Source organism: Heptranchias perlo, chromosome 3 (assembly GCF_035084215.1).
Source record: "Heptranchias perlo isolate sHepPer1 chromosome 3, sHepPer1.hap1, whole genome shotgun sequence".
NCBI lineage: Eukaryota > Metazoa > Chordata > Chondrichthyes > Hexanchiformes > Hexanchidae > Heptranchias > Heptranchias perlo.
In genome coordinates this window covers 117,333,318-117,356,694 of record NC_090327.1, presented here as the reverse complement: position 1 = coordinate 117,356,694, position 23,377 = coordinate 117,333,318, and the positions used below count along the sequence as shown (strand labels likewise).

Genomic DNA, 23,377 nt, shown 5'->3' with positions numbered 1-23,377 from the left:
TTTTTCTACTCCTCCCTTGTGGCAGATCCCTGTCCCAGACTAATTTGAATATTTATGATGGAGACCTGACCATGGAAAATGTGCCAGGGTCAGCAGCATGATATCATGACTCACCCTGCCATCTTCATGGCAGCAATTATGTTGGCTTATAGCTTGCTCACTCATCATGGCTCTGTTAACTATTGGGCCATTCAAAGCCAGCTTGTCTAGCTCCACTGGGATATCTCAAAATAACCTCTGTGGATTGCCACTGTTCCAATTAATAACATTCTAATTACTGTTGAAGAAATTAATTTAACATAACATAAAAGTTGATTTTAGAAAATAAGATTTTCAGGTCATGGTGTAGCAATGGTTTAGCACGTCTTTTTCTAGTTCATGAATTATCACAGCCTTTGCTCAAATCCCTCCTGAAAAGTATACAAGTATTTCCTACAAAAGGGTAATTGCTGTTCGCAGAAGGCAGTTGTGTTCCAATATCAGGCAGTGAGAAAAAGTGAACTTCTATAATCTTAAGAGCCAAATAACATGCAATGTAAGGCATACAATTCAAAGTATTTTTACATTGAACTGTACTTGAAACTTGACGAAGACAGTTTTCTTATGTTTAATTATTAGTTCAGCTTGCCTTGTTTTGTGATTTTTATGGAGAGAATGTGCTGCTGGTTGTTATTTACCACATTTCCATACTTAGAAAAGCTTTGTTTGGCATCAACATCATTCATAGGAGTACATAGACAGTTGATTATTTTTGACAACTTCTCTTGCCCACGCCCCCCTCCCCCCCCATGCCTGCTGGAGCCCCCAAGGATCTATCCTTGGCCCCCTCCTCATGCATATCTATATGCTTCCTCTTGCTGATATCATTGCTATGGTGTGAGCTATCATATGTATACTGATGATTAGTTCTACCTCTCCACCACTTCCCTCAACTTCATGCCCACTTCTATGCTGTCCGGCTTCCTATCTGATATCCAGTCATGGATGGGTTGAAATTTGCTTTAACTGAACATTGGGAAGACTGGAGCTATTATAAGCTATCTGTCCCTTTGTCACTTACTCCATCCTATTCCCCAACCACCTGCTCTGAACCTAACAGTGCAAAATATTGGTATCCTGTTTAACCAAGAACTGACCATCAAACCCCACATCACGTGTCATGAAGAATGCTTACAAACCCTCAGCAATATCATCTGCCTTACCTCCTACCTTGCCCACAACACCACTGAAACCCTTATCCACCTCTGTGCTAGATATTCTCCAACGCCGTCTTTGTCAGCCTGTTTCCTCTATCTTTTGTGAGCTCCAACTTGTTCAAAGTGCAACTGCCTGTATCCTATCCAGCAGTAAGTCCTGCGTGTTCATTGCTTTCGCCTCGCTGGATTACATTGGCTTTTTGTTCTTCCCCAAATGGTTCCATGCTCTTGCTCCGCCCTATGTCTATAAACCCCCCACCCCAACCCCCATCTCTGCAACCTCCTCTACCCTTTAGTCCTTCAACTCTGGCCTTTTGTGCATTCTCTCCCCCCACCACCACTATTGCTCCACCACTGGTGGGAGAGCCTTCAGTTGCTACTCCTTCCTTAAACCCCTCCATCTTTCCACTTCTCTCTCCAGCTTTAAAATTCTTCTCAACCCAACTTTCAGTCCACTTTCCCAACTCACCATGGCTCAGCGCCCATTCATTTAATGCTTTTTAAAAAAAATCTCCGTAAAGCACATTGGGATGTTTTCTACGTTAAAGGTGCTATATAAATACAATTTGGTGTTATCTTGGGTAAGGCAGTGGAGCTGTACTGATGGACTGTACAATGGCAGCAAAAATCAGCAAAATCAACAAATTAGTTGCATCAAATGTGTCTGCTGTTTCTTGTTCAGGTGATTGACTGGGTATTGGAAAAAGCCGATAAGAAGTGAAATCCCGGGTTCATTCAGGAACTGGAAAGCCTACTGAAGACTGTTTCTAAATCTGATGGGATTTCTCTGGACAGTTCTGCACTTGGAAGCAACATGAAATAAACAAATATAAAGTTATGCAGAATTGTATACCTGCTTAATAACAGTTTTGTTCTAAGTTTATTCTGAAAAGTAAGAATCTTACTTAGATGCCAATATAATCACGGAGAATAAAAATTTTATTTTTGTATTGAAGCTATGTGCTTTTTGTTCTCAGTAAGACCTTTATAATCCAATTAAAGCTTTGAACCTTAAGTTTTTACAGTCAGTTTGACATTTGAAAGTCAGAATATGTACCTTTTTCCTGATCCATTTTAGAGATCTGTTCTGTAACAAACAAAACTAAATCCATCCTTCCAGTTTCTGTAGCTGCGTATATGCCAAGTGTGCCTGATTGTTAGCTGCATAAAAATCAGATTGGTTAATGTTGATTGTATAAAACTGTTCTGAAACTGGTTGATTAAAAGGTTTCAAGAACAATGAAATGCATTTGTTTCACAACAGCAAGCACCCAATTGTCAAACATCAAATTAAATTAAAATATAAGCTGATCTCTCACCTGTTAGATTTAGAATTCATCCTGCATATTTAAGGATGAAAGTATACTCCTTATACCAGTGGTACGGTTAGTCATATAGTGGAGCAAAGTTCCTTTCTTTTGATGAGATTTTTTAAACTGGTACTAATGTGACTCTTCCTTACCACATCTTGTAATGTGGCCTGAGGATATTATCTCAGCAGGCGAATCAACAAAGGGACTAATCCCATGTCCTTTATTACAGCTGGGAGGGGTGGAAAACTGTCCCTTCTAGTGTTTCAAAATAAAGCCTACAGCTTAATATAGAAATTTATATTTACAAAATTGCTGCATTGTCCATTAAATTCCACACCCCAATAACTTTAGCATATTAGAATCCAAATTGTTCAAAGCCATTTGAAAAGTGATAAAATAATGATGAAAACAGGAGTTTTCCTGAATTGATGCTTGTTGACATAAGATATGATGGCACACTTAAAGCAGATTGGGGAAAATCAACCTGACTAACAACCAGAATCACTCCCCTTTTTCAGAGAGAAGTTTGCAAAAACTTGCTATGCAGTTTACTTCCGTATCAAACTTCAAAATTCCACAGGCAGCTCTTCTTGAACAGTACCTCCCACATAAGGCATATTCTTAAACCTAGGAAACAGTCATATTTGTGATTTTCATGCAGTAAAAATTTAAAGAAAATGGACAGTAAATCATTAGGGACAGTCTGCCATACAATTTTCTCAAGATCTATCATGGAGCTGAGCCCAAATCTGCCAACATATACTATTCGTAATCAGTCAGGTCTGAGCCTTTCAGCTTTGTCTAATTGTGCAGATTACTCCTGGCAGTTATCCTGTAGGTGACTTGAAGTGCCAAATTATGTGGACCCCAACTAATTGTTTTTTTGAAAAAGGTTCTGGTGTCCCTCTGATTTTTCCAGGTCATTGATTTGCCCAGCTTTTGATCTGTGGAGTGTGATGAATTGAGAATTAGTAATAACTAGTTCAAAAGAACATCTGATATTTGCTTAAGTGATGGTTTTTGTTTAGTTGAATGTGCTGTAAAGTTGTGTATGTTTCCTGCAAACTAAGTTTAAAATGTAATTACTTAAAGTGAACTTGTACATAAGTTAGTTTCCTTTGTGGGTTACATTCCTGTAATGTAGCAAATGAACATACAACAGAAATAAAGTTTATGATCATCTTTTATTCAGTATTCATTTATATACAATCAATTATCAAGCATATTCTTAAACCTAAGGGAAAAAGTCACGTGATTTTATTTAATGAAGTAAAACTGTAAAGAAAATGGACAGGACAGTTTTCTGCCATACTATAATCTACAGCAGTCTGCAAAATCCAAGTTGTATTTTGTACCTCAACTACCTCTTGATGGTTTCACAAAGCAATGGAATGTTTAATTTGTGGGCTTTTATTCACAGTTTGAGACATATTTTTGCTGATGATGGCTTATGGTGAGTATTTGTGAACTTGGTCTTCAAAAAAAGAATACCAATGCCTTGTTAAACTGAGCAGTAATCTTATTTATAACCAGAATTTACTATGGTCCATATATATTTACTTAATATGTAAATGAAAACTGAAGGCATGGAAAAGTATCACCTGTATTATATGCTCAAACTTCATAAATAAATACATTTTAACATGTTAATTCATTGTATCAGTAAAAGCAGCAAATATTTCAACACTTTGTCATTGGCAAGTGGAAGCACAGACTTGTAGTACTGTTGAGACATTAGTAATGTGGAATTTGGTGGTGTGTTAAGTTATCAGAAAAAAAAGACATTTTTAATTAAATTCTTGGGATCGCCATATTATTTGAATGTATAGTCAATGTACTGCAAAGAAACTGTCCCATATAAATGATCAATAAGATAATTATAAATCTCTATTTCTTCAGTACTTTTGGATATCTCCTGCAATCTTTGGTATTAACCTCCTTTTATAATTCTTAAATTTAGTTCAAAATTTGGATCTCAGAGAATGTGCTAGACTTCATTCCACCTTAACCTTGTAATAACACAATCATTTATATTTAAGCTGCTTTTATATTGCCCTTAACGGGATGCTCGGGCCACTGGCTCTCAATGTATGGACTTTGTACAGCCAGTTGCAACCTTCAAGTAAACTTGATGGATTTTCTAAATCCAGCTACCAGGGAAATCTAGAACTCCTGCTGGTCTTGTAAATTTGGCAAGTTTACTCCAGAGTTGATAACGACTGCATGACCTGTGCACTGGGAGCCAACGGCCCTCGTGCCTCGCCAAGTACAATGTAAAAACTACATTAAGTAGAGCCTATTACATTGTGAAACACCACCAGGAGCTTTGGGGGGAATTCATACACTGAGCAGGGATTCGAACAGTTATGGCAAGAGACCAAAGGCAACGTTGAAAGAAGTAGGTTATGAAGAGCATTTTTTAGAAGTGGAGAGTTGAAGTAAGATGGACCAGTTTGGGGTAGGAATTTTATAGAGCGGGGCCAGAATGGCTGAAGGGAATGTATAATAATCCAAAATGAGAAGAGTGGAAGATACAAGCAGGAATGTCGGCCTGGAGGAGGTTGCAGGGTTAAGGCCATGTAAAGATTTGTAGATGGGATTTTTGAAGTTAATACATGAGAGATGGGGAACTGATCGAACTCGTCAAGGACAGAAGTGATAGGTGAGTGAGAAATATGATGCAGGTGTTGGAAGTTCTTGAGTTACAGATTGGTATGGTGCAGGTACAGAAGGCTTATGAAGAAAGTGTTGGAGAAATTACCCCTTGGAGGCAACAAAGGTATACACTTACAAATTATTTTCAGATGAGTTTTTTGTTAGAGCATTCCCAGTAAAGTTAGTAATTTTCAAAAAATAACTCCATTGAAATTGCTACTCACGTCAGTATTATCCAATGAATGAACAAAAGTCATGCTTTGTTTAGAAACTTAAAGTTGGAGGAAAGGCTTTTGTGATTTAAATGTTTAAGGATGCCACGTGTAATAAATGAGACCTAAAATTGGACCAATAAATGAAAACTTCCCAGATATTCTTTGCATAGTGATAATTCCAAACATAAATTGAATTTTTTTAATGTATCAAAATACTGGGAATCTGCTACCTCTGCCAATATCTCGCATTCCCACAGACAGCTGCAGCATACAGCTCCCTCTACTCTGCCCCACCAACGTGTCTTAACCCACCAGCTCATTAAAGAGTCTCAACTGCACCACTGTCAATATTTTTATTTCCTGCACCAGATGTCATTATGAGCTGTCTTAAGTGATCTCACTTAAGACAGCTCAGTTTGGTGCAAGATTAGTGGGCATGGCTCCTGATGATCTCAGTTGAGACTGCCTAGACCCCTTACACATCATGCAGGCAGGAGACTTTCATCCCATCATTGTAGGCTCTACTCGAATACAGGCCTAGAGATTAAAGGACACTTAATATACTGCATCACCCAATCTCTCTCTTGGGTGTACCTTCAATTAAACTGCATGAAAGGAAATATGCCCCAAACTGAACATAATGTGCTTATATTTTCAGATCTAAATTAAAGCAAGGCCATGGTGGATTTATTTTAGGAATTATTTTCATTAAACAGAATTTTTTTTGTTTCATCTGCCTCTGCTTTTCTGCAACTCTGCTTCTGTTTTGCAACTCCACAGCTTGAAATATGCCAACCTATCAAAGCTCAGAGAAGCTGAAGAGCTTCAAAAAAGCTGAAACTGGCCCCAAAAAAGCTGACAACTGAAAATATTGTATAGCTGAAAACAGCTCTGAATAAAGGCCTATGTCAGACCATTACTTCAAGGCAACTGAATAAGTTAAATTCCTTTTACATTAGATTATGATTTTTATTAGTGTTTTGGGGTCATATTCTGCAATTGTTAGCTTTTCTGTGAAAAGAATTCTGTGGATTTAGGAACATAGGAACAGGATTAGGCCTGTTCCGCCATTCACTTAGATCATGGCTTATCTGTATGTTAACTCCATTTACCTGCCTTGGATCCATAACTCTTAATACCCTTGCCTAATAAAAATCTATCCATCTCAGTTTTGACATTTTCAACTGACACCCAGCCTCAGCAGCTTTTTGGGGGTACAGAGTTCCAGATTTCCACTACCCTTTGTGCAACCAAATGCTTTCTGACATCACCCCTGAATGGCCTAGCTTTAATTTTAAGGTTATGCCCCCTTGTTCTGGACACCCCTACCAGAGGAAATAGTTTCTCTCTATCTACCCTATCCAATCCTTTAATCATTGTAAACACCTCAATTATATCACCCCTTAATCTTTTATACTCCAGGGAATACAAGCCTTGTCTATGCAACCTGTCTACATAATTTAACTCTTTTAGCCCCAGTATCACTCTGGTGAATCTGCGCTGTACCCCCTCCAAGGTCAATATAACCTTCCTGAAGTTATACCGATCAGGAAAGATTGAACAGGCTGAGGCTCTATTCTCTAGAAAAGACAAGGCTGAGGGGTGACCTGATGAGAGCTCTTTAAAATTATGAAGGGGTTTGATAGGGTAGATGTAGAGAAGATGTTTCCACTTATGGGGGAGTCCAAAACTAGGGGTCATAAATATAAGATAGTCACTAATTATTCCAATAAGGAATTTGGGAGATACTACTTTACCCAGAGAGTGGAATGTGGAACTTGCTACCACATGGAGTGGTTGAGGCAAATAGCTGAGATGCATTTAAGGGGAGGTGGGAAGAGGCTCTTGTGGAGCATAAGCAAGTGTATGGATAGGTTGGGCTGAATGTCCTGTTTCTGTGCTGTACATTCCATGTAATTCTTGAGTCAATAACTGTAGACATCATGTTGTGCAAATTTCAACTTGCTGTCTGGGCATTTATGACCATGAGATGCATGATTTGATTGATGGTCTTGTCATTCTGGCTCACCCAAGCTGAAACAGACCTGCTATGATACATGCTGCTTCTTGCAGGTGATTTAATTCAGTGTAACTTCTAAGTCGTAAAGTGTTGTGGGGCAGTTTTTAAAAAGTCCCAAGAAATTGTGACTATGGGAAGCACACATGAGTTGAAACACTGATACCTCCTCAGATGAGCTGAGGGCAACTAGAGTGCTTACTCAGCTGACTTGTTCATTTTCTCTGACTTCACCATCTGATCTGTTATTTGAGAGCTTCATCTACGCTTTCCTCTAATCTGTCTGCCTTGGTCCTGTTCTCCACTTACCCTCCCTTCCCTGCCACCTGTATTGTATTCTGTCTCTTCAGTCTCCTACAATATTGCCGATGCTATTCTAGCAAGTGTCAGAACATTGATGGCTCTTCACCATTTTTTGCAATGCAACAAAAATGACAGTCGTTTCTCTTTGTCATTACAGAACCAACATTTCTTCCATTGGCCTTTTATCAATGTATCATTGCAAACTCTCACCCCAGGAGGTTGCCTATAGATAACAAACCAGCGTTTCATGAAAGAGTAGCCTCCGTTATATTGGCAAAGGCAAATTGTTATTTTTTAAAATTAGACCCAACGGCAATTACGGACTCAGGAAGAATGCTAATTTAATTGGCTTATGATGGCATTCAATGGAATTTCCTGTCCCTTCAAACATGACTGCCTCCTAACTCCAATCTCAAACACATTCTTCAATGCTTTGTGAAATCACAAAGTGCCACTAACCTTGAACAAGTTACACTGACTGAAAACGTTGAATCATCAGATTAAAAGCAAAACAAAAATCCTGTTTATGTTCTTGCCTGTTTTTTTTAAAAAAATGAGCACCTCTTAGTCACCTTGTTACCAATGTTAATCTTTAGCAACTATCCATACACACTGGGGCATAATTGCAAGCACTGCAGCCCATGTTTATACCTCTAGATTCATTGGTGCAGATGGAAATAGTTGCTGTGGGTGTTTTATTTTATGTAACAAAAACATACAACCTGCAGCATAGCTCTTAACTAAAAATCTGACCCAAGCTTGCAACAGCCTTGTTAAAAGTTGAGTGAATGTTATGGAAATAACTTGAAGTACAGCCATATGAATAGTCAAAATTAAAAAGGCATGATTATAGTGTATGTTTAAATGCAGCACTAGTGCAGTTATATTTAGTGTCATTTAGTTGTTGCAAAATGCATTAGTGCTGTTTCGCTGGTCTCTTATACTAGTTTTTGTTGTGATACAGATAGAGCACTGTGTTCAAGAGCTTGACTTAGTAACTGCATATATAAAAAGGTGCTACTAAGCTAATTTATTTAAATCTAATAGAAGACCTGAATTTCTTAAGATCACAAGTCCTTGTCAAGCAGTACATAAATGGTTGCAGGTCTAGTTTCCAGCTCTTTGAATACTTGAAAATCCAGTAAAACCTTTTTATCATCAGTGCAGTACAAAATGATACAGCTGTATAGTCCAATGTACTGAGTGTTCACGGTGCGTTTGTGCATTGAATTACTGAAACCTGTTGTTTCATGGCTTCTTATAAATGTGCAAATGATGGATGTGGACTGTTCTAGGTTTGGCTATTTTTAAATAGAACTTCGTTGGGAGGGAAGGGGGTTGTACAATAAACAGCCTCCCTTTGTGACATTTTATTTCTCTTGTATATATGTTTTTGCACTGTAAAGTGAGGGTTACAATTTAAAATGTCTCCAAAGCTTAAAGCTGCTATTTACCACTCACTGCATGAATTAAAGAAGATGAGCTGAATGGCCTTGCTCTTCCTTAATTATCTTCTGATCTTAAGATATTTAAGGAAACATGAGTATCGCAAGATCATTGTGAATGTAGTGTAGGCATATGAGAAGGTAAATGCACTGCAGGTTTTAATTTTACAGCTACAATATTTTTTTAAACTAACATTAAAATGTCCCAGTATCAACATACAGTACTTTAGATCATCTAGCTTTAATATCATCTGAGTTTCAAGAAGTGATATACTGTACACTGTAATGGGCAATTATAACTTTGAATTATGTTAAATTATATTTGATAAATCAGACCATATATTCTCTCTATTAAAAAGATTTCCCATTCCATTCCCATAAACAACTGATATATGGTTTAGCTGGTACTTTTTGTTCTGTGGTTTTTACATTTTGGAGGACGTTAGATCGAAGTTCAGCTGCAAACCATGCTGATCCTACTATTCAACACATATCTTAGTTATGTTTTTCTTCTTTCCCACCCACCTGTCCTCCTCCTCCCTTGTATCCGTAATATTGGTAGGAAGATGACCTGGAAAGGTTAGTTTGCAAGGACACAAGCCTGTGTGCAACATACAAAGTTGCACATTTTTGTGGAGAGCTAATTGGTCTCGGTTAAATGTTCATTGTACCCATGACAACTGAAACTAACCCCAGTCTAAATAATTTTAGCCAAGAAAATGCATACATACAAATAACTCCAACTGTAAATGCATGTGCTGTCAAGTTCAAATTTATATTTAGAACTTATGATTATTAGGAAGCCATTTGACTTTCTAATTAGTTTAGTCTACTGAACATGTTGGAGAAAAAAGCCTCTTAATCTTACAATGACACTAAATGATTAGTTGATCTGCTAAAGCCAGTGATGGCTCTGCTTGTTTAAAATTTTAACTTTTTAAATAAAACGTGCAGCAGTTCAGTAAAATCAGATCAACTGGCAATTGTTCATTTTTAAATATAGGAAATAAATGTAGCATTACTGATGACACGGCCTCCTGAAAAGCTACGACTCTTAACGACACAGAGTGATGAACCTAATACTTGGCTCCACATGTTCCCAGGATCTTCCTTCACTCCTCTGAGGAAATGTAGCCAATCACTGGATTCTAAAGCATCAGGAATTGTCCCATTAGACAAAGAAAACTTTTTATAAACTTTGCTAAGTAGAAGACAGCAGCATTTTTCTAAAACCATATGATTTCTTTGAAGAGCTACAGAGCCTCGTCACAATTAAAACCACATCAGGGGAGAGAAGAAAGTCTATGTATCACCACTGTAAAGAGGGTATAGTTGATATAAAAAATTCAGAGAGGCAAAGTTCCACCCTCCCAACATCATTTGCCCAGTTGTGATGCTTTTTGCACATGCGCGCATACACACACACACACAACCTGAATGTACCAAACCATCAAATCCTATGCTTTACAACATTCTGGCATATTCTAATTCTGGGAAAACTCTAAATCAGATTGCTTTGGAAATGACAAGCGTACAGAAACCTGCAATTTCAAAAGGATCCCGATCTAAATAAGGGGTTGAGCTTTAACTGTTCCTGCCTGAGTGGTTAAAATGGAAAGGAAAATCGAGCGGGGGTGTAAAACAGGCGAGCAACCCCTTGCCCCCTCGGCGGGAACAGTTAGAATCGACCCCCTCCCACTCCAAGTATTATTTACAGGACACTACAGCTTTTAAGTTAACCTATTTTATTAATTACCTAGCCCTGTTGTTCGAAAGAACTCAACAAACATGACGGATGGTTGGAACATCACCTGACCAAGGGCTTGTGGTAACGTTTCAAATGATTAAAAGATTTTTTTAAAAATAAGAACCTGCATTTATATAGTGCCTTTCACGACCTCAGGACGACCCAAAGCGCTTTACAGCCAATGAAGTACTTTTTGAAGTTTAGTCACTGTTGTAATGCAGGAAATGTGGCAGTCAATTTACATACAGCAAGCTCCCACAAACAGCAATGTGATAATGACCAAATAATCTGTTTTCTTTAGTGATGAGTGATAAATATTGGCCAGGACACCTGTGGCCTGTTAGTGGTGAAAAAGGTTGAACAGTTCTAAATAAAATTAGTCACGTTTGACACGAGCATATTACCACGATGTTAGAACTTCCCAAATGAGAAGCAGTAGTGGAACTGTTGCATTATTAACTCCGCTGTTCCCCTTTTGATCAACTTTAAAACAATGAAGAAAGGAAGCTTCTGTTTTTTTTACATAGATATAATGTGATTTAAACTGAACTCTCATTGTACATATTTATAAAAACTAATTGACAACAGCCTTGGACAGGCTTTGTAAAATTATATAGAAAATTCACCGACAGAACTGATGGGGTTTCTTCATATTACACAGCGGGAAAATAGGAATCAGACGTAGCATTAACAAACAGTATTGCAGTGATTTTTTTTTTAAAAATTGAAACTGGTGAAGATATTATGATTTTCATTACGGACTATGATTGTAAAAGTTATTAGACCTCTCACAGCAGTCGTAGAAAAGAAAGCAAAATTTCTTGTTATAAAAGCAGCAAGGTGCCTTTAAAATTCATTTCAGATTGTTACAAATTTTTTCTCTAGTCTATTAAATAAACTATTTGTCTGATTCTATTGAAGATTAAATATCCCCCTTCATACGTCAACACTCCGCCTCCCCCCACCCTGGCTGATTATGCACTAGTTCCATACGATAACCCTTTCTGAGCAGTGTTCCTTCATTGTGCAAGTGTTCCCATCTCAGGCTAGCAAGCCAAGTCGTGCAATCTTTGCCGAAAGGAAGGAATGGATGATGAAAACAATAGGCTTCGGACACGAGTGGAGATCCAGTTGCTGGATGGAAAGAACAAAAAAATATACTGAGGTTTAAAAGAGAATCTTCAATCTGCAGTATAGGTGGATGTAAAAAGATTATTTTCTTAATACATAAAAGTGAAAGTTAATCCTATTTTTAAAAAGCATTTCAAAACCATTTAAATTGTTTGTATCAATAGTCACTCCCTCTCCACAAAACTTGTGCTAGCCCACTGGAAGCACCAACAACAACAACCTGGATTTATATAGAACCTTTAATGTAGTCAAATGTCCCAAGACGCTTCACAGCAGCAATTATCAGACAAAATTTGACATCGAGCCACATAAGGAGATATACATATGAACATTCGATTAAGAGCACGAGGAGGCCATTCAGCCCCTCGAGCCTGCTCTGCCATTTGATAAGATCATGGCTGAACTGATTGTGACCCCAACCCTACTTTCCCGTCTACCTACTATAACCTTTGACTCCCTTGTTAATCAGGAATCTATCTAACTCAGCCTTAAAAATATTCAATGACCATCCACCGTTCTCTGGGGAGGCAGGGTCATTGGACAGGTGACCAACAGCTTGGTCAAAGAGGCAGGTTTTAAGGAGCAACTTAAAGGAGGAAAAAGAGATAGGGAGGTGGAGAGGTTTAGGGAGGGAATTCCAGAGCTTAGGGCCTAGGCAGCTGAAGACACGGCCAGCAATGGTGGAGCAATGAAAATTGGGGATGCGTAGGAGGCCAGAGTTGGAGGAGCGCAGAGATCTCGGAGGGTTGGAGGAGCTTACAGACATACGGAGGGACTTGAACACAAGGATGAGAATTTTCAATTCGAGATGTTGCCGGACTGGGAGCCACTGCAGGAAGGCGAGCACAGGGATTATGGGTGAACGGGACCTGGTGCGAGTTAGAATACGGGCAGCAGGGTTTTGGTTGAACTGAAGTTTACAGAGGGTGCAAGATGGGGGGCCGGCCAGGAAAGCATTGGAACGGTCAGCAAAGAAGGGATGAAAATGAAGGAATAACAAATAAAAAGGACAGCATAGTCACAATAATACTAAGGAGGCCTCTGTGAACTGACCTCATTCTGGGAACAGTGGTGCATGGTACAGCGCTGTGCATATCAGAACTTTGTTATCCCCTGCAGCAGGCTTTCAATTTATTCTCTGACTCTAAAGCACTACACCATTCCCTCCAGTGGCTTCGTTTACCTGTAAGCCTGTGGGCAGGCCATAGCTGTAACTTAAGTGAGAGCAGTGCTGGAGTTTAATCTCTAGACCAACATGTTTATTAAGCTGCAAAAATGAATATGGAGCTCCTGGTTTAGTTGTTGTAAGTCTCCTGTTTGGATCCTCCTCTCTAATATTAAATTAATTGTTCTTTGTATAAGTTCCCTATACTCTAGTTTGCTGCTTTTTTTAAAAAAAAGGATCAGTGTGCAGTCACACCAAGTTTTGAACCCTCATTCCATAGAAGCATTATGGAAATCAAAGTTGGTTATCCAGCCATCTTTATCTGGAGTGTTTCGGTCCAGTGCCTGTTCAAGCTCTTGTGCAAGTGGTGTAAAGTGTCTCAGCCCTGTAGAGCTGCTTCATTTGTAGTGGCTTATTTTTGTCAGTTTTAGCCCAAGTCAAAACTAGATCACTGTGAAATAAAAGTAAATTAGGAAAACACAGGGATGATCCTGGAAATTCAGTTGAAATTTATGGGTATTTATGTCTTCTATATTGAAGCACCTTAGGAAATGGCCTAGAATTTTTGGTAACTGTTCAAGTTCTTGTTGTACAAGTGGTGTGAAGTGTCTCAGTCCTGTAGAGCTGCTTCATTTGTGGTGGTCCTGTTGGGAATGATGTTAGCTGCAGTGTGTGCAGTTTGAGAAAACCCTGGATGTAGGTCATCAGTTACTTCAATTATCAGGTGCTCACTGCTGCAGTGCTTCAATCTTACTGTATTCTTAAATATCAATTAAAAAAATACTTACAATTTCCCCATCCCTTCCGCCAAAGTCTAGGTAGAGCATTCTCACCCCATCATCTGAGGAGTTTTTTAATTTCTCGAAAGGATATTGCCAAATCAGTTTTGGCAAGCTTCCTTCTTGTGCTTCTTTCAAGATAGAAAAGCCATTTTCATAATGAATCGTCAAGCGGCACTCCTGGGTCCTGTATGTACATGCTGTGAGCAACAAAAAAAAGAACAATTTTAGGTAATTATATCCAAGAAAGATCCTGCCTGAACCAGTCTGAATTGAGTGGTTTTGCGATACTAAGTGAAAACGAGCTGAATTGTATATACTGTGAAATCTAGTGTACAGGTTGCAACTTCAGTTTATTAAAAGATTGAAATATAATTCACAGTTATTAAATCTTAAGTGACATGTTCCAACTTACATGCTCCTCTCTGCCTCCTCACTTGTGTTAAAATAGAGACTTGCTGCACTATCTCCCACTCTCCATTCTTTCTCTCGACCTCGCAAGAGTGGATCTAACTCTATGGGGAAAAATCGTGCTGGTTGCTTTATGCAGCAACATCATAAATGCTTCAAAAAGAACATGTTTGCACTGTCGTTACATATAGCAACCAGAGAAATTCTTGCTCAATCTTAAGTCATCTTTAAAAATCCAGAATTTATAGGTTTGTGAAGGTACACACAATCTTGAGGGCTGGTGCCCATGTTTCCTTGCAACACCAGACTTGACTGCACTGTACCATCAGGTCAAATGAATATATATCATCACCAATGACAACAACTCAGAGTGCCTTTAACTTTGAAAAACATTGCAAGGTGCTCCACAGAAATGATTTTTTTAGAAAATGGATATCAAGCCAAAGAGGGTTGACCAAAAGCTTCGTCAGGAATGGATTTTAAGGAGGGACTTCAAAGAGGAGAGGGAGATGAAAACATGGAGTAGCTTAGGGGGGGAATTCTAGAGCAGTGGGGACTAGGTGTCTGAAGGCACTGCCGCCATTGATGGAGCAAAGTGAGGGAGGGATGCACAAGATGTCAGAGTCGGAGGAATGGAAAGTTCAGGCGGGGGCGGGGGGCGACTAGTAGGGCTGGAGCAGGTTACGTTGAGTGGAGCCACGAAGGGATTTAAACACAAGCATTGGAATTTTAAAGTAGAGAGATTGGGGGAGCTGAAGCCACGTAGACAGGCAGCAGAGTTTTGGATGAGCTTAAGTTTACAGAAGGTAGAGGATGGGAGGCCAGCTAGGAGAGCATTGGATTAGTCCAGTCTGATGGTGACAATGGCATGGATGAGGATTTCAGCAGCAGATGGGCTGAGGTGGCATAATTTCCATATTGTAACGTCACTCGCAGTGATTTCAAGGTTTTTAAATGCAAAAAGAAGTCCATGTTTCACTTTTTTGAAACGTTATCAAATTCAACATTTATAATTAATTGGCAATTTTGAAATTTGAGTATTTTTAATTTGCAGAGTGGGGCTTGAACCAACGACCTTCTGACCCAGAGGTGAGAATGCCACCCAACTGAGCCAAGGCTGATCGGTAAGTTATGTTAAAAATTTCTCTCTCCTTACTCTTATTTTTGGAGTCTTCCAGTATCACAGATAATCCTTGCCTGAGAAGAATCTTTAGATCTGCTGTATCATTGGAAAAGATCAACCTGGGTGTTAGTCATCCTCGCGTTTTCCTTCCCTTCAGGAAGGATATGTTGGCCTTGGAGGGGGTGCAGCGCAAATTCACCAGAATGATATCAGGGCGAAAAGGGTTAAATTATGAGGACAGGTTGCATAGACTAGGCTTGTATTCCCTTCAGTACAGAAGATTGAGGGGTGATCTAATTGAGGTGATTAAGATGATTAAAGGCGTTGATAGTTTCTCTCTATCTACCCTATTTCCTCTGGTGGGGGAGTCCAGAACAATTAAAATTAGAGCTAGGCCGTTCAGGGGTGATGTCAGGAAGCACTTCTTCACACAAAGGGTGGTGGAAATCTGGAACTCTTTTCCCCCAAAAAGCTGTTGAGGCTGGGGGTCAATTGAAAATTTCAAAACTGAGATTGATAGATTTTTGTGAGGCAATGGTATCAAGGGTTACAGAACCAAGGCGTGTAGATGGAGATACAGATCAGCCATGATCTAATTGAACGGTGGAACAGGCTCGAGGGGCTGAATGGCCTCCTCCTGTTCCTATGGAAAGTATCTGGGACTGCTTCAAACGCTTCATGGTGCAGCCCAATTCCAGAATTTGTGCCAAACCTGGAGGAGCCAGGGTGACAGAAGCAACATTACAATTACCCTCAACACCAAGAGCAAGAAATGCCTAGGGTTCCTGCTCCAAATCGTTATCCAGTGACTCCTCCTGGAAAGTGCATCTGTGTGCAGACATCAGCTGAGGACAGGAACAGGCTTGGCTGTAATGCCACTGCAGTCAATTGGCCGACTGAGCCAAGTGCATCCCAGCAAGGAAAGGAGGAGAGAAAAATAAACCCGGGAGGGACCTTTATGGATCTCAGTCTTAAAAATGCAGGACTTATTAAAACAGGACTTTCCACTTTCCTCAGATTCGTTAACTCCTGGAGATTCATTTCGAATCCACAACAAAAATCCAAAGGAACATTCCTTTGTACCTCATTTTGTATAATAATTAACCCGAGAACTAACTGACTACTTTATAATCAAACCAGGGAATGCACTGCTTAAAGTGATCTAACAGTGACAAGTGACAATTTGAAGCTTTATGTTTCCAGCAAGGTGCGAAAGATTGAATTGTTTTATTCCACTAATTCCACTCATCTATTCAACACGATGAATGCAAATCTCTCTGTAGGAATCTCAGCGCACTTCTTTGTGACAAAACACAACCCCTACATGCTGGGTTACAGATCAACCACAGCACCGGGAGACAAGTGATATTTTCAAATCACTAATGCATCACTTGAGCCACATTCCGTAATGACTACGGTATTCACATCACACTTCATAGTTCATACTGTAATATCGTAGATCAGCAGTTCATTCCATCTTATTGAACAGCATACTGAGGTGAATCAAATGCTAACCATTCGACCCAGTCATCTTCATGAATATTAACAGTGCATGCATCCCATTTGCCACCTCATATAGTGGTTCTGATTTTATTGTGTGTCCTTTATTCTTTTTAAGAAAAATCTGTTTGGTTGGCATTTAAGTGAAAGCATCCCTTGCACTGGTCTAAGCTTTGCATTCAAGTTATCACAAATATCACTCTACATTCCTCATCGACAGCTCTAGGAAGATTTGTTTAATGCTGCAGTTATACTCCAGCTGCTGGTCTCAGACAGGGTACCTGTAAAGTGTAATGATGCAGCCAGAATTATACAGCCAATTGTACCTCAAACCAAGCTTGTTGACAAAGCAGCTCTGCATGTTTGCTTGTGGGGCACCTGCAGAGCTTCACGCCTTGGGCAGTTAATTATTAATGTAGGAGAGATCAATCGGGACTGTTGCTATTCTCAACATTAAGAAAGGTCAAAAATTAAGTTTAGAAAGTTCCCAGGAGGTACATTTTACATAGAATTTAAAGGACAGGAATGAGGCCATTCGGCCCAACTGGTCTATGCCGGTGTTTATGCTCCTCACGAGCCTACTTCATCTAACCCTATCAGCAGAACCTTCTATTCCTCTTTCCCTCATGTACTTATCTAGCTTCCCCTTAAATACATCAATGCTATTCGCCTGAACTACTCCTTGCGGTAGCGAGTTCCACATTCTAACCACTCTCTGGGCAAAGAAGTTTCTCTTGAATTCCTCATTAGATTTATTAGTGACTATCTTATATTTATGGCCCCTAGTTTTAGATTCCCCTACGAGTGGAAACATCTTCTGTACGTCTACCCTATCGAACCGTTTCGTAATTTTAAAGACCTCTATCAGGTCACCCCTCAGCCTTCTCTTTTCTAGAGAAAAGAGCCCCCCAGCTTCTTCAGTTTTTCCTGATAGTTATAACCTCTCAGTTCTGGTAGCATCCTTGTAAATCTTTTCTGTACCTTCTCCAGTGCCTCTATATCCTTTTTGTAATATGCAGCATTCCACTGAGCTCAAAGCAATACTGTACATGGGGCGAGGTCCAAATGGGGTGAGACTACCTGCTGGAAAAGTTCACGCAACTCTTACTTCGATGCGATTGGGTGTCATATTTGTTGACCTGACTGCCAAGGCACTTTTGCACTGATAAGCACTTGAACACATGCATTACTGCAAAGCAAATTCCAGAACAACTGCAGCCTAATCTAATTGATCTTTAATTGTCACTGTACATGGTCTACAGCATCTGAATGTTTTCATTTTATTGTTCGATTATTAAGTAGACAGTTTTTAATTTTTTTTTAATTTATTAATTCTCGGGATGTGGGCGTCGCTGGCAAGGCCAGCATTTACTGCCCATCCCTAGTGTCTTGCTAAGCTACGTCAGAAGGCAGTTAAGAGTCAGCCATGTTGGTGTGGGACTGGAGTCACGTATAGGCCACACCAGGTAAGGACAGCAAGTTTCCTTCCCTAAAGGAAATCAGTGAACCAGTTGGGTTTTTTTTTTAATGAAAATCTGACAGCTTCATGGTCACTTTTACTAATACCAGCTTTTTATTTCAGATTTTTTAAACTGAATTCAAATTCTCAAACTGTCGTGGTGGAATTTGAACTCACGTTCTCTGGATTATCAGTCCAGTGACATAACCACTACACTAATTGGTTCATGGCAAAAGAATTGTGGCTTTTAATCGTTATTTCAGCAAGATGCATTTTCACAGTAGTTTAGGAAAGCAATTGGGAGATCTAGTTTTTTTCATCAAATTGATTCCTCTACCACATTAGTTATTTGTAAGGAGTCTTACAACACCAGGTTATAGTCCAACAGCTTTCGGAGGCTTCCTCCTTCGTCGACGAAGGGGATAATCTCCGAAAGCTTGTGATTTTAAATAAATATGTTGGACTATAACCTGGTGTTGTAAGACTCCTTACATTTGTCCACCCCAGTCCATCACCGGCATCTCCACATCACATTAGTTATTAAGAGTTACACTTGTGGTTTTTTTTTTGAATGGGTGAGTTTTGAAATCATTAATGCAAGAGACATTTGTGCTGGAGAGTGGATTTTTAAAAACTTTTTGCACCTGGTGTCACCATTCCCAGGTATAGCAGATAAAACGTCCCTCTGATCTTTTCCAACCATGAAGCTTAACCCCTAATGTCAGAGTGTGCTCTACTGCACCCGTTTAATATTCCCCACAACAGCCAACCTTGTCAGATTGTGAAGTTACTTCTAAATTATGGGCCGTTTGCACTGTTATGAATTAATTTTGTACTGCACCCTTACAAATCGTGAGCAGAGGAGAGCCACATCCGAACAACTGGGATGGGATTTAAGCACAAGTGAAAGTCCTGCCAGTACAAAGAACACATCACTTTGGGCCAGTTCACTAAATTGCTACAGACATAGAATTACATAGAATGTACAGCACAGAAATAGGCCATTCGGCCCAACTGGTCTATGCCAGTGTTTATGCTCCAGACAAGCTTCCTCCCACCTTACTTCATCTAACCCTATCAGCATAACCTTCTATTCCTTTTTCCCTCATGTACTTATCTAGCTTCTCCTTAAATACATCTATGCTATTCGCCTCAACCACTCCATATGGTAACGAGTTCCAAATTCTCACCACTCTCTGAGTAAAGAACCTCCTACATTTTCCTACATGTCCAACACTAAAGGGGCAGGGACTCAGACAGATATGCACCAGAAAACTGCCAGGAAATCAGACACTAGACTGCCAGGAAATAAATGTATATTTCTCTTACTGGATCATCAAGGACTCTGATGTACAAATCTCACTCAATTATTAGGTAGTTTGAAGGAGAGGGTCAAATTTGTGTGATCTCCTACTTCGGCTGAGGTAAAGAGGGCATTTGGCTCCCTTGATCTGTATCCCAGTGAGAGTCACTGCCTTCCTTTAGAAGTGGAGGACAGAAGGAAAAAAAAGGGAAGCCAATTAGTTTTTTTATAAAAAGCTTCATTCCTCAGTACTATCATTAACTTCCTCTGTGCATTGTGTAGCAAAATCATAAACATTTTTACAAATGCGTTTATAATTTCAGTGCACATGATGCACAACAGAAATCTTCTTCCCGTTTTGCTTTTTTTTTTAAAAACACCATATAGAGATTACTCACTGGTTGTAACTTCTTTAATTAGCTCCGCTGCTTTGTGACATCCCTGTACGATTTTCCTCGTCCAGTTCGACAGATTCGAGTTTGTCTCGACACGGAAGAGGTGCGTTTCGATGCCTTGACGTGTTCCAGTACGAGTGGCAAAAGACAGTTCTACGCCTGGCTGTGGTGATCCCTTCCCAGCACCAGACTGAACCAACCTACAAAAAAAAACACACTTGGTAAGTTCAAAAAAAAATTAAAGAAACATTTGTTAATGAAATAATTGAAGTCCGCACCTTTTGTTCACAGGAAATCTGACTTTGAAACTGCTCCAAATGGTTGTGAACGTAGGAACAGGAAGAGGCCATTCAGCCCCTTGAGCCTGTTCTGCCATTCAATTAGATCATGGCTGATCTGTATCTTAACTCCATCCATCCGCCTTGGCTCCATATCCCTTAATAGCCTTGCTTAACAAAAATCTATCAATCTCAGTTTTAAAATTTTCAATTGACCCCCCAGCCCAGCTTTTTAGGGGAGGGAGTTCCAGATTTCCACTATCTTTTTTGTGAAGGAGTGCTCCTGACATCACCACTGAACAGTCCAGCTCTAATTTTGAGATTATGCCCCCTTGTTCTGCACTGTCCCACCAGAGGAAATCATAGTATCATAGTAGGCACAGCACAGGAGAAGGCCATTCAGCCCATCATGCCTGTGCCGGTTCTTTGAAAGAGCTATCCAATTAGTCCCACTCCTCCGCTCTTTCCCCATAACCCTGTAAATTTTTTTCCTTCAAGTATTTATCCAATTCCCTTTTGAAAGTTATTATTGAATCTGCTTCCACCACCCTTCAGGCAGTGCATTCCAGATCATTACAACTCGCTGCGTAAAAAAATGTTTCCTCATGTTGCCTCTGCCTCTTTTGCTGATCACCTTAAATCTGTGTCCTCTGGTTACCGACCCTTCTGCCACTAGAAACATTTTCTCCTTATTTACTCTGTCAAAACCATTCATGATTTTGAACACCTCTCTCAAATCTCCCCTTAACCTTCTCTGTTCTAAGGAGAACAACCCCAGCTTCTCCAGTCTCTCCACATAACTGAAGTCTCTCATTCTTGGCACCATTCTAGTAAATCTCTTCTGCACCCTCTCTAAGGCCTTGACATCCTTCCTAAAGTGTGGTGCCTAGAATTGAATTCAATACTCCGGTTGAGGCCTAACCAGTGTTTTATAAAGGTTTAGCAAAACTTCCTTGCTTTTGTATTCTGTGCTTCTATTAATAAAGCCCAGGATCCCATATGCTTTTTTAACAGCCTTCTCAACTTGTCCTACCACCTTCAATGATTTGTGAATGTGCACCCCCAGGTCTCTCTGTTCCTGCACGTCCTTTAGAATTGTACCATTTAGTTTACATTGCCTCTCCTCATTCTTCCCACCAAAATGTATCACTTCACACTTCTCTGCGTTAAATTTAATCTGCCATGTGTCTGCCCATTTCACCAGTCTGTCTATGTCCTCCTGAAGTCTGTTACTATCCTCCACATTGTTTACTACATTACTGAGTTTTGTGTCATCTGCAAACTTTGAATTATACCCTGTATACCCAAGTCCAGGTCATTATTATACATCAAAAAGAACAGTGGTCCTAATACTGAAATAGTTACTCTTTATCTGCTCTATCAACTCCTTTAACCATCTTAAAGACCTCAATTAGATCACCCCTTAATCTTCTATACTCGAGGGAATACCAAACCTAGTTAATGCAACCTGTCCTCATAATTTAACTTCATAATGGGAATATTCTCAGCACAGCTGCAGCAAAGAAGTGAAGGCTTGCAGTGATTTATAATTTCATCCCGTGAAATAACACATTAATGATACAGGTATTGGAATAGGGATAGAACTTGCATCAATACCTCTGTCCTCCACTCCAAGGTGGGGCGTGTGTGCTAAGTGGAGATCATATGTTGTGCTAAGTGGAGATCATATGTTGCTGACCTGTGAATTTCCCTGTTGCAAATAGCCTCGAGTGAGATAAGTGAAACACAAGATTACTGAACTATTTCTGCAATATCCCTGACAGTTACTTGTCCAAGTGCAACCACTTATGATTCATGCTAGGCCCTTGCAAACTTGCACATTTCAAGTTTTAAGCCACTCATAGGAGTTCCCTGATGGTAAATGCACAACTCTGATTTACTGAGCAATACAGTCCAGAAAGGTCTCACCCAAATGTTTGACCCTGGTCTACGCTTCATTGGTGTTAGCTGTGGCTCAGTGGGTAGCACTCTCGCCTCTGAATCAGAAGGTTGTGGGTTCAAGTCCCACTCTAGAGACTTGAGCACAAAATCTAGGCTGACACTCCAATGCAGTACTGAGGGAGTGCTGCACTGTTGGAGTTGCCGTCTCTCGGATGAGATGTTAAACCGAGGCCCCATCTGCCCTCTCAGGTGGCTGTAAAAGATCCCACGGCACTATTTCGAAGAAGAGCAAGAGGGTTCTCCCTTGTGTCCAGGCCAGTCAGCCAACATCACTCAAACAGATTTTCTGTTCATTATCACATTGCTGTTTGTGGGACCTTGCTGTGTGCAAATTGGCAGCTGCATTTCCTACATTACAACAGTGACTACACTTCAAAAGTACTTCATTGGCTGTAAAGTGCTTTGGGACATCCTGAGGTTTTGAGAGGCGCCGTATAAATGCAAGTTCTTCCTTGTTTACAATTGAACCCAATGGCCTAATCTGAGGAGAGAAAAAAGATCAGTATGGATTCCCACTTTTGATCCCTCTCCAGTGACCACTGCTGGAAAGTATGGGGGTAATTTTGACTTTGTGCAATTGAGTAAAATGGGTGATAGTGAATCGGCAGCCCGTTTTTACTTCTCTCCCCATTTTTAATTCCATTGACTCCAAAGGAAATAATGTAAAATGGAGTGAGATGTAAAAGGGGCTGCCGATTCACTGTCACCCATTTTACACAATCGCGCAAAGTCAAAGGTCCATCCCCTAATGCGTGTCACCTTAGGGTGAGAACATGGTGGGCTTCAGATGTGACAGCCTCCTGCCTCCGTGGTTGATTACTTCACACGTGAAGGATGTCTACTTGGACAAATTACCGAAGGGTAGCTGTCATGCAAAGAACCCTTGCCGATCATGAATCAACCCCTTTGGAAAAGGGCGTAAACTGGGCGTAAATACTCACGTGGACACAGCTGTTCCAAGGCCAGTTTTGATGGCACAA

General features: G+C 40.0%; 2 protein-coding genes and 1 long non-coding RNA gene across 3 annotated transcripts in view; 2 read left to right on the top strand and 1 right to left on the bottom strand.

Annotated features, from left to right (window-relative positions):
- mtbp (MDM2 binding protein) overlaps positions 1-3,696 on the top strand; it is a 79,770-nt gene extending 76,074 nt beyond the window's left edge. Inside the window, exon 22 of the mRNA XM_067981642.1 lies at positions 1,879-3,696. Within this exon, the coding sequence (XP_067837743.1) occupies positions 1,879-1,917 (39 nt within the window). The 3' untranslated portion in view covers positions 1,918-3,696. The remainder of the gene's footprint in view (positions 1-1,878) is intronic.
- The window catches only part of sntb1 (syntrophin, basic 1), a 127,842-nt gene continuing 108,139 nt past the window's right edge, over positions 3,675-23,377 (bottom strand). The window contains exons 6-8 of the mRNA XM_067981645.1: positions 20,161-20,357; positions 13,976-14,166; positions 3,675-12,025 (exon numbers count right to left, since the gene is read on the bottom strand). Coding sequence (XP_067837746.1) covers positions 11,933-12,025; positions 13,976-14,166; positions 20,161-20,357 — 481 coding nt within the window. The 3' untranslated portion in view covers positions 3,675-11,932. The remainder of the gene's footprint in view (positions 12,026-13,975; positions 14,167-20,160; positions 20,358-23,377) is intronic.
- The window catches only part of LOC137319497 (uncharacterized), a 64,814-nt gene continuing 61,546 nt past the window's right edge, over positions 20,110-23,377 (top strand). Inside the window, exon 1 of the long non-coding RNA XR_010962174.1 lies at positions 20,110-20,378. This is a non-coding gene — a long non-coding RNA (uncharacterized lncRNA). The remainder of the gene's footprint in view (positions 20,379-23,377) is intronic.